The following is an 11,684-nucleotide window of genomic DNA, read 5'->3' on the forward strand; positions in this document are numbered from 1 at the left end:
TCAAAGATTTTACCGAGTTACAGTTCATTTAAGGAAATCAGTCAATATAAATACATTAAATAGGCCCTAATCTATGGATTTCACATGACTGGGCAGGGGTCCAGCAGGTGAAGAAGCCGGATGTGGAGGTCCTGGGCTGGCGTGGTAGAGAAATTAACATTCAATTCTCTGGCAACAGCTCTGGTGGACATTCCTGCAGTCAGCATGCAAATCGCACGCTCCCTCAACTGGAGACATCTGTGGTGTTGTGTGACACAACTGCACATTTTAAAGTGGCCTTTTATTGTCCCCAGCAGACGGTGCACCGGTGTAATGATCATGGTGTTTAATCAGCTTCTTTATATGCCATATCTGTCAGGTGGATTGATTATATTGGAAAAGGATAAATGCTCACTAACAGGTAGCCTAGTGGTTAGAACATTGGGCCAGTAACCGAAAGGTTGATCGATCGAATCCCGAGCTGCCAAGGCAAAAATCTGTCGTTCTGCCCCTGAACAAGGCAGTTAACCCACTGTTCCTAGGCCGTCATTGAAAATAAGAATTAGTTCTTTAACTGACTTGCCGAGTAAAATAAATACATTTGAGAGAAATAAGCTTTTTGTCAGAATTATTTTTATTTCAACTCATGAAACATAGGATGTTGCGTTTTATATTTTTGTTCAGCATAATTTGAAAGGAAGGATAAACTCTAACATAGGAGTTACCTTTCAAGTTTATAGGCATTTTCATTAAGAGCAGCTGTTTAGCTGGTAAACAAAGGTTAGCCATGTGTTGGCAAAAATGTATTAAGTCAAGAAAGCTTACCAGCAGCCAGCACCACTTGCCGCACTGGTAGCCTATTGACTGGTAGCCTGTTGACTGATAGCCTATTGACTGGTAGCCTATTGACTGGTAGCCTGTTGACTGGTAGCCTGTTGACTGGTAGCCTGTTGACTGATAGCCTATTGACTGGTAGCCTATTGACTGGTAGCCTGTTGACTGGTAGCCTGTTGACTGATAGCCTATTGACTGGTAGCCTGTTGACTGGTAGCCTATTGACTGGTAGCCTGTTGACTGGTAGCCTGTTGACTGATAGCCTGTTGACTGGTAGCCTGTTGACTGATAGCCTATTGACTGGTAGCCTGTTGACTGATAGCCTATTGACTGGTAGCCTGTTGACTGGTAGCCTGTTGACTGGTAGCCTGTTGACTGGTAGCCTATTGACTGATAGCCTGTTGACTGGTAGCCTGTTGACTGGTAGCCTGTTGACTGATAGCCTATTGACTGGTAGCCTGTTGACTGGTAGCCTATTGACTGGTAGCCTGTTGACTGGTAGCCTGTTGACTGGTAGCCTGTTGACTGGTAGCCTGTTGACTGATAGCCTATTGACTGGTAGCCTGTTGACTGATAGCCTATTGACTGGTAGCCTGTTGACTGGTAGCCTATTGACTGGTAGCCTGTTGACTGGTAGCCTGTTGACTGATAGCCTATTGACTGGTAGCCTGTTGACTGATAGCCTATTGACTGGTAGCCTGTTGACTGGTAGCCTATTGACTGGTAGCCTGTTGACTGGTAGCCTATTGACTGGTAGCCTATTGACTGGTAGCCAGATTTTTCAAAGCCTATGTCAGATACTCCAGTGAGTGTAATTTGCTTGACATTAGGTGTTGAGAAATGTCATTAGAATGAATGTAATTCAAAATGTGTTTATTCTGTTGTTGATCGTGATATTCATAACAACATTGGGGGGGAAAATGAAGTCTATGTGTCTTATATTCTAGGTACCTGGTATTCTACTGCCCCCAGGACATGGTGTACTCCTGTACTGCCCTCTTCCCTGTGCGTCTGGTGCTGACGGGCATGAAGGAGGTGACCCGCACATGGAAAGTCCTGGGGGGCGTGGCTGAGGCACACAGCAAGTACAAGGATGGACTGCTGGTGATGATCGCTATAGGATGGGCTAAAGGTAGGTATATCACTTTTTTAATATATACTGTATATATATATATATATATATATATATATATATATATACACACAGACAATTCTCTCTTCATGGTGTAGTATAATTTGTTTTTAAGGTAAGTACCTTTGTTTATTGTATACTGACAAGTACATGACAGGGCCAAAAGTATGTGGACACCCCTTCAAGTTATTGGATTAGGCTATTTCAGCCACACCCGTTGCTGACAGGTGAATAAAATCGAGCACACAGTCATGGAATCTTTATAGACAAAAATTGGTAGTAGAATGGACTTTCAGTGACTTTCAATGTGGCACCGTCATAGAATGCCACCTTTCCAACAAGTCAGTTCGTCAAATTTCTGCCCTGCTAGATCTGCCCCGGTCAACTGTAAGTGCTGTTATTGTGAAGTGGAAACGTCTAGGAGCAACAATGGCTCAGCCTCGAAGTGGTAGGCCACACAAGCTCACAGAATGAGACCACAGAGTGCTGAAGTGCGTAGCGAATAAAAATCGTCTGTCCTTGGTTGCATCACTCACTACCGAGTTCCGAACTGCCTCTGGAAGCAACGTCAGCACAAGAACTGTTCATCGGGAGCTTCATGAAATGGATTTACATGGCCGAGCAGCTGCACACAAGCCTAAGTTCACCATGCGCAATGCCAAGTGTCGGCTGGAGTGGTGTAACGCTCGCTGCCATTGGATTCTCGAGATGTGATGAATCACGCTTCACCATCTGGCAGTCCGACGGAGGGATCTGGGTTTGGTGGATGTACAACCTGCCCGAATGCATAGTGTCAACTGTAAAGTTTGGTGGAGAAGGAATAACGGTCTGGGGCTGTTTTTCATGGTTCGAGCTATGCCCCTTAGTTCCAGTGAAGGGAAATCTTAACTCTAAAGCATACAATGACATTCTAGACGATTCTGTGCTTCCAACTTTGCTACCAACAGTTTGGGGAAGGCCCCTTCCTGTTTCAGTATAATAATTCCCCAGTGCACAATGCGAGGTCCATACAGAAATGGTTTGTCAATATCGGTGTGAAGAACTTGACTGGCCTGCACAGAGCCCTGACCTCAACCCCACGAACACCTTTGGGATGAATTGTAACGCCGACTGCGGGCCAGACCTAATCGGCCAACATGATTTTGGAATGAGATGTTCGACAAGCAGGTGTCCATATACTTTTGTGTATATGCTGTGAATGCAATGCACACAACCATACAGATTAAGGGCTTGTAAGTAAGCATTTCACTGTAAGGTCTACCTATACCTGTTGTTGAACAAGTGACAAATACAATTTGATTTGATTCTGTGAACCTCTGGCCGCCATGCTAGGGAACCACTACACAGTGGTGTAGTTCAGAGTAAATACAGTTTATCCACCTTTTGCAGGAAAATGCATTGAAAGTATAGGCAGCGTTACCTCTTTCACTGCGACCAACAGTCAGAGTTTACCCACCTATTTATTTTTTACCACTACATCACCGGTAGAACTGTGCGTGTACAAGCATGTGGAAGATATGGCCAGATCTAGTACACACACGCAGATATATAAACTCTCTCTCACACATTTAATATAAATTGGTTATAAATCAATTTGGAGGGGGGGGGGCTGTTGGTAATCAACAAGACAAGTTTCAGGAATGTAATGGAAATTAAACTCATTACTATTTTGGTTATTAGTCCTGACCTTTTGGTCCGTACGAATGCTTCTAAATAACATGAGGTTGCATTGACACTAATTGTGATCCTGAAGATTATAGTTTCGCTGTTCAGACCTGTGCTTTGAATAGCAAGCAGCCCTTACACATCACAAAGAAATAGAGCTATCTGATTTGACTTTGTTGAGTTGTTATTAGACATTAAGGCTATTCAGCTACTAGCCTGGTTTCAGATCTGTTTGTGCTTTATAGCAAACTCCTTCTTATGCCAAACAGACCATAGGAGCCAGACAGCACAAACGGTTCTATAAAGATGTTCTACCAGTCCAGGACAATGACGCAGGGTCGTATCTCTTTCTCTTCAGGTGCTGGAGGAGGTCTGATCAGTAATTTTGAACAGCTGGTCAGAGGAGTCTGGAAGCCAGAAACCAATGAGCTTCTCAAGATGACCTAGTAAGTCCCCTCCTCTCCCAGAGCTCGTACTGTAGGATCAGTTAGTAATTCCCCTGCTCTCCCAGGGCTTGAACTATAGGATCAGTTAGTATGTCCCCTCCTCTCTGAGGCCTCGTTCTGTAGGATCAGTTAGTATGTCCCCTCCTCTCTGAGGCCTCGTTCTGTAGGATCAGTTAGTATGTCCCCTCCTCTCTGAGGCCTCGTTCTGTAGGATCAGTTAGTATGTCCCCTCCTCTCTGAGGCCTCGTTCTGTAGGATCAGATCTCTGAGGCGTTCAGGATCAGCATATGTCCCCTCCTCTCTGAGGTCTCAAAGATTAAGCCTGCAAGGTCTAAGTCCCCACACGGCCGGTACAGTGAAACGGCGAATGGCTCATTTAATGATCCACTGTACCGGCCGTGTGTACTTAGACTTGCATGGCTTAATCTTTGAGACAAGCATATGCTACTGGCAGGATCAACCAGGTAGCAACTCACAACTTAGATGTTGTACCTGTCCCCTCCTCTCTGAAGCCTCGTACTGTAGGATCAGTTAGTATGTCCCCTCCTCTCTGAGGCCTCGTACTGTAGGATCAGTTAGTATGTCCCCTCCTCTCTGAGGCCTCGTACTGTAGGATCAGTTAGTATGTCCCCTCCTCTCTGAGGCCTCGTACTGTAGGATCAGTTAGTATGTCCCCTCCTCTCTGAGGCCTCGTACTGTAGGATCAGTTAGTATGTCCCCTCCTCTCTGAGGCCTCGTACTGTAGGATCAGTTAGTATGTCCCCTCCTCTCTGAGGCCTCGTACTGTAGGATCAGTTAGTATGTCCCCTCCTCTCTGAAGCCTCGTACTGTAGGATCAGTTAGTATGTCCCCTCCTCTCTGAGGCCTCGTACTGTAGGATCAGTTAGTATGTCCCCTCCTCTCTGAGGCCTCGTACTGTAGGATCAGTTAGTATGTCCCCTCCTCTCTGAGGCCTCGTACTGTAGGATCAGTTAGTATGTCCCCTCCTCTCTGAGGCCTCGTACTGTAGGATCAGTTAGTATGTCCCCTCCTCTCTGAGGCCTCGTACTGTAGGATCAGTTAGTATGTCCCCTCCTCTCTGAGGCCTCGTACTGTAGGATCAGTTAGTATGTCCCCTCCTCTCTGAGGCCTCGTACTGTAGGATCAGTTAGTATGTCCCCTCCTCTCTGAAGCCTCGTACTGTAGGATCAGTTAGTATGTCCCCTCCTCTCTGAGGCCTCGTACTGTAGGATCAGTTAGTATGTCCCCTCCTCTCTGAGGCCTCGTACTGTAGGATCAGTTAGTATGTCCCCTCCTCTCTGAGGCCTCGTACTGTAGGATCAGTTAGTATGTCCCCTCTTCACTGAGGCCTCGTACTGTAGGATCAGTTAGTATGTCCCCTCCTCTCTGAGGCCTCGTACTGTAGGATCAGTTAGTATGTCCCCTCCTCTCTGAGGCCTCGTACTGTAGGATCAGTTAGTATGTCCCCTCTTCTCTGAGGCCTCGTACTGTAGGATCAGTTAGTATGTCCCCTCCTCTCTGAGGCCTTGTACTGTAGGATCAGTTAGTATGTCCCCTCTTCTCTGAGGCCTCGTACTGTAGGATCAGTTAGAAGGAGGATAGAATAATGTGTTGAGTGTCTGTGTTAGTCTGGTCCCACGTCTGTTTGTGTTGTTTATAGCTAACTCCTATGTTCGGCATGACAAGGACTAGCAACGCGCATGACCCGCCCTCCTGAGGATCTGTCTTTTTTCAGCCATCTATTTCCTGTGCAAAATCCACTTGTCATTTAAATCTCGCTGGATTCATTGCATTCATTTTACTCCTGCTACTCTTTCATACTTCTGTCTTTTTTCCCCCCGTTAACTTTACGACTACGTAAAGATTTGTAATGACCTGTCAAACACATCCCAGTAATGGCTGAAATGGACTCAATGGAATACATTGTCTTTCCGTTGCCTCTATAAGAACGATAAAGCTTAGTCGGGATTTAACGCATCGTCTCAACACTTACATGAGAAGAAAGATAACTTTATTTTTATGGGTGTTATTTTTTGTGGATTTGAAAAAAGTAATAATTTAATATACTTGAAATGATTACCAATGAAATGCCTTGAAATGAAAGCTACTTCCCGAAAATGAACATTCAGACTGTAGTGATGTTATGTCTGATCTCGCAAACTTTAGAAAGTCTGTATACATGTTGATAAGTGTAATCTAGAGCCAAGCATGTTGATTTTTAATCTGAGGGCATCCGGCTGTTGACACTCCTTGTTGAATTATGCAGCAGAACGTGACAACAACAGTAATTCATGACACAGTCTATACAGCACAGGTGATTGCATGAAGGCCTAGGCCCCTAGATAGAGCAAGGTTTTGGTGGATTCAGCCACGCCCCACCCCTTTACGTTAATGTGTGCAAATATGCAAATACACCGGGGTGTTTATGCAAATGAAGCACATATAATTTTCTTTATTTTAACACAAAATACCTCATAACATTACAAAATGTATATATGAGTGCAATCTAAATAAATAAAATAATACATTTGACAATAATTTGAATATCTGAATTCAAACAAAATCCTGGACTCATTAGAAGGTTTGGAGTATCTTTATCCATTGTCCAACTGTTGCGTTTATTACAATTGTTTAAAAAGACCAATTGACAATTTTGATGACTGTTGCTACAATGACGTGTCAAACTCATTCCATGGAGGGTCGAGTGTCTGCGGGTTTTCGCTCCTCCCTTGTACTTGATTGATGAATTAAGGTCATTAATTACTAAGGAACCCCCCTTACCTGGTTGTCTAGATCTTAATTGAAAGAAAAAAAGAAAAACCTGCAGACACTCAGCCCCCCGGTGGAATGAGTTTGATACCTCTGATGTAGGCTTTACAGCACAAACTGATCTGAGACCAGGCTAGGTCTGTGTAATGTTGTACACAGAAACCAAATTATGTAGTTGGAGATTCACTGAGTGACACATCGGTTACTGGCTGGCTGAGTATGTAGACGTTGACCTCTAAAACTGCTGTGATGAATGATAAGGCATGTCTTTATTCTCATGGGAGAGAGAGAAAGAGAGAGAGAGGCCCTCCTTGTCCACAACCAAGGAGGGCCTACTGCAACACCTAGATCTTCTGCACAGATTCTGTCAGACCTGGGCCTGACAGTTAATCTCAGTAAGACAAAAATAATCGCGTTCCAAAAAAAGGTCCTGTTACCAGGACCACGAATACAAATTCCATCTAGACACCGTTGCCCTAGAGCACACAAACAACTATATATACCTTGGCCTAAACATCAGCGCCACAGGTAACATCCACAAAGCTGTAAATGAGTTGAGTAGACAAGGCAAGAAGGGCCTTCTATGCCATTCAAAGGAACATAAAATTCGACATACCAATTAGGATCTGGCAAAAAATACTTGAATCAGTTACCCACCAAAGAATGCATGCAGAGAAGAATTTGGCCAAAATCGCTAATTATCCAAATCTAGAAAAGAGCCGTTTAATTCTACAAACACCTAAAAGGAAGCGATTCCCAAACTTTCCATAACAAAGCCATTACCTACAGAGAAATGAACCTGGAGAAGCATCTCCAATCCAAAGTTAAATCTAGAATCGGCTTCCTATTTCACAACAAAGCCTCCTTCACTCATGCTGCCAAACATACCCTCGTAAAACTGACTATCCTACCGATCCTTGACTTCGGCGATGTCATTTACAAAATAGCCTCCAACACTCTACTCAGCAAATTGGATGCAGTCTATCACAGTGCCATCTGTTTTGTCACCAAAGCCCCATATACTGCCCAACACTGCGACCTGTATGCTTTCGTTGGCCTTTCCTCGCTACATATGTGTCACCAAACCCACTGGCTCCAGGTCATCTATAAGTCTTTGCTAGGTAAATATCTCAGCTCACTGGTCTCCATAGCGAAACCCACCCGTAGCACGCGCTCCATCAGGTATATTTCACTGGTCTTCCTCAAAGCCAACACCTGCTTTGGCCGCCTTTCCTTCCAGTTCTCTGCTGTCAATGACTGGAACGAATGGCAAAAACTTATATAGACTTATATCTCCTTCACTAACTTTAAGCGTCAGCTGTCAGAGCAGCTTACCGATCACTGCAGCTGTACACAGCCCATCTGTAATTAGCTCCTTCAAACCAACTACCTACCTCATCCCCATTTTTTTCCCTGCTCTTTTGCACACCAGTATTTCTACTTGGACATCGTCGTCTGCACATATGTCACTCCAGTGTAAACTGCTAAATTGTAATTACTTTGCCACTATTAGTCTATTTATTGCCTTACCTCCTTATTTCATCTGCACACACTGTATACAGATTTTTCTATTGTGTTATTGACTGTATGTTTGTTGATCCCATGTGTAACTCTGTGTTGTTTTTGTCACACTGCTTTGCTTTATCTTGGCCAGGTCGCAGTTGTAAATGAGAACTTGTTCTCAACTGGCCTACCTGGTTAAATAAAGGTGAAATAAAATGAATGAAAAAAGAGAGCGAGATCTGTTCATAGCCATAATGATGAAGTTACTGACCTGACTGACCTCTGACTGTGTGCAGCCCTACTAAGATCACCCTGATAGGAGCAGTGCTGTTCGCCCTGCAGCAGACCCAGTACCTGGCCATCCAGAAGCACCACCTCATGCTGCTCTACACCGTCTTCACTGTTGTCAACAAAGTCAGTCACTAACCTGATCCTAACCCTAGCCCTATCCCTCAACCCTAACACTCACAGGGCAGGGCCTCTACAAAGACATAGGGCCAGTTTCCTGGACCCAGATCAAGCGTAGTCCCAGATCTGTTTGTGCTATATAGCCAAGTCCTATGGTCATTGTGGCACAATCAGATCTGGGATCAAGATAGATAAAGCCTACACCTGGACCAAAAAGCATGCTCAATGGAAAATCTCAACAACTTTTTAGTCCAGAAATGGCTTCAATCTTGATCTGGGAATCCTCCCAATACATAATGTTTATGGCAATCAAAAACATTCTTTCTCCATGTTGACTGTCTCACAACATCCAGTCCATGTTATTTGAATGACCTATCTTATACTTATATTTAGTTATGACTCAACTCTAGTCTTGTATTGCCTCTAGCAGGAGAATTTTGCATCATTTTCTTCTCGTTGCATCATTCCTCCTCCATCCTCTCACAATGAGTGATGTCTCCTGCGCTTGACATCTTGCAAATCTAATCACAGGTTCTCAGAACTCGCCCAACTGTTCGATTAGAGTTACATTTAATCTGATAAATCATACGATAAATCGTGTCTACTTCTTTATTAGTCACTGTTGTAGTCATTCTCATCACTCCATCCTGTCTCTCCATCTCTTTAAATCCTTCCATCTATTCGTTTTCCCCCCCCAGACAAGTATGACTCTGACCGGCTCCTCCTCTTCGCCCTTCGCTCCCATCGAGTCTGTTGTGCACCGCACGTTCTTTGCCGGGCCGTCGCCATCCTTCACCTCTGAGATCAAGACCTCTGTAGTGAAGAAGGGCACTGGTGAGAGTTTGAACAGAGCAGCGGTCCCTGAGACCTCCAAGGCCCCAGGGTCCTCGTCCATGACTGCAGCACACAACAGGGGAAAGGGCTCACCAAAGAAGGACAAAGTGCAGTCGGAGAGCACTGAGACAGAGAGCTGCAAGAAGAGTGACTAGAGTCCTTATACTGCATTGTACTGTATAGAAATAGAATCTATAGAACGGACAGTTGTTTAGCACACTGCAATTTCACTGGTAAAGCCATGGGTGCACTTAATGGGGCTGTCCATTCTATAAATGATATTTATATTCTGTACGGCCCTTCTTATCCTGGCTAGGACAATCTATTCTCTGTGTCCTGTGGCACTGTCATCCTGTGATAGGTCCCAATTTGCTACCACGCCTTTTTTTGTCCTAACCCTTTGATGTTTGTAGATCTGTAAGGTGGAAGCAATATGGTAGAAGCTTCACTACACTGCTTAGGTTCATTGTATACCTATCCAGAACCTTCAGATCTTCAAATATGGAACGGTTATGGGTGAGCGGGAGGAGTAGGAAGCAAATTGGGTCTGTCTGTCCCACTCTAGAAAGAGAGCAATAGAATATGTGCTGATTTTCATATATTATACATTAACGTAGCTTTATAATCCTTTTCTAATTCTGCGATGATGGATCCTGTTTTCTACAGAGTTTTGGTGAAAAATACTGTCCATGGTGCAGATCAGCCACTATTTATCTGTATATTAATAATAATATATTCTGTTTTATGTACCCGCACATTTCCTACTATGAAATGTTTTAAGATTTTACATGACAATTTATATAATTATTACTCAGGTCTTCTATTATATTTACGCTTAAGAAAATGCACTTGAATGCAGGAATGTCTAAATGGAATGCTTTTTGCAGCTGCAAACACTGCCTCTTCTGTGAACTTTAAATTCCATTGAAAAGTAAATGTTCACTTGCACTTTAATCTGACTTGTTGTCGTTCTTATCACAACCGAAATACAAAAACTTGGACATTTATAAACATCTGTGTGATAAACCGTTTAGTTTATAACCTTTTTTAGTTAATCAATTTTTAGTTCATACAAGTAACGTATCTACTGAGTGGAGCAGTTGTCTAAGGTACTGCATCTCAGTGCAAGAGGTGTCACTACAGTCCCTGGTTCAAATCCAGACTGTATCACATCTGGCTGTGATTGAGAGTCCCATAGGGCGGCGCACAATTGGCCAAACGTTGTTTGGCTTTGGCCGGGGTAGGCCGTCCATGTAAATAATAATTTGTTCTTAACTGTCTTGCCTAGTTAAATTAATTATATTTTCAGATACACAGCCTCCATGCTCTGTGGAGTCAGTTGTTATCAATGTATTTGAAATATTCACATATTTCCTCCATGATATTCTGATCATTGGCAAGGTTCTATAGCTGTTGTTATTGTTAGCTGTGGTCATGTCCAGGGCAAGACACGTTTAACAAGGCAAACAAAGGAAAGGTCAGATTAAGCTGAAGAAATACATCAATATCTCAGTCTGCTTTATATTTAATTGGAAAAGAGGTGCAATTCTTTTAATTATGCAATTTGTGCAATGTGCTGCCCTTATCTGTGTCTCTATCTATGGCTTGTAATTGCCCTAATGTTGTCTCTGATTTAGAACAGAAACCAACGGGAGCTCACAGACGTAACCTTTCTTCCTTTAAGATGAAAAGAGTGAAACATTGCATCATTGTAGCATCAGAATGTGATTGATACTTCATCCACTTTAAGCAGCGTAGGAAAATAAAATCCTGAAATCCCTTCAGACTAGAAGTAAATGAGTGTTGTAGCAGATATCTGTCCATCTGTAATGATCAAAGTCCACAGAGGTGCCACCACCTCCACATGTTAATTAGAGTAACATCTACCTCTTGTGTGTGTACTGAGTCTCAGGGTGAACTCTGAGCCCTGGGAAGTTTAAAGTAACATTTACAGGCAGGGATTCTCTCTCTCTCTCTCTCTCTCTCTCTCTCTCTCTCTCTCTCTCTCTCTCTCTCTACACTATAGTATGATGCAGGTGACGAACAGCTCTGCCCCCAGCCTAGCCCCGGTACACAAAGACCGTGGCATGGCCCGACAGGCCTGGGCAGGGGTC

General features: G+C 43.6%; 1 protein-coding gene across 1 annotated transcript in view; it reads left to right on the forward strand.

The window, feature by feature from the left end:
* LOC124000116 (trimeric intracellular cation channel type B-like) overlaps positions 1 to 10,524 on the forward strand; it is a 35,011-nt gene extending 24,487 nt beyond the window's left edge. The window contains exons 3-6 of the mRNA XM_046306267.1: positions 1,761 to 1,945; positions 3,969 to 4,056; positions 8,625 to 8,742; positions 9,435 to 10,524. Of these exons, the coding sequence (XP_046162223.1) occupies positions 1,761 to 1,945; positions 3,969 to 4,056; positions 8,625 to 8,742; positions 9,435 to 9,725 (682 nt within the window). The 3' untranslated portion in view covers positions 9,726 to 10,524. The remainder of the gene's footprint in view (positions 1 to 1,760; positions 1,946 to 3,968; positions 4,057 to 8,624; positions 8,743 to 9,434) is intronic.
* Positions 10,525 to 11,684: the final 1,160 nt, after the last annotated feature.

This window comes from Oncorhynchus gorbuscha, linkage group LG16, assembly GCF_021184085.1.
Source record: "Oncorhynchus gorbuscha isolate QuinsamMale2020 ecotype Even-year linkage group LG16, OgorEven_v1.0, whole genome shotgun sequence".
Taxonomy (NCBI): Eukaryota; Metazoa; Chordata; class Actinopteri; order Salmoniformes; family Salmonidae; genus Oncorhynchus; species Oncorhynchus gorbuscha.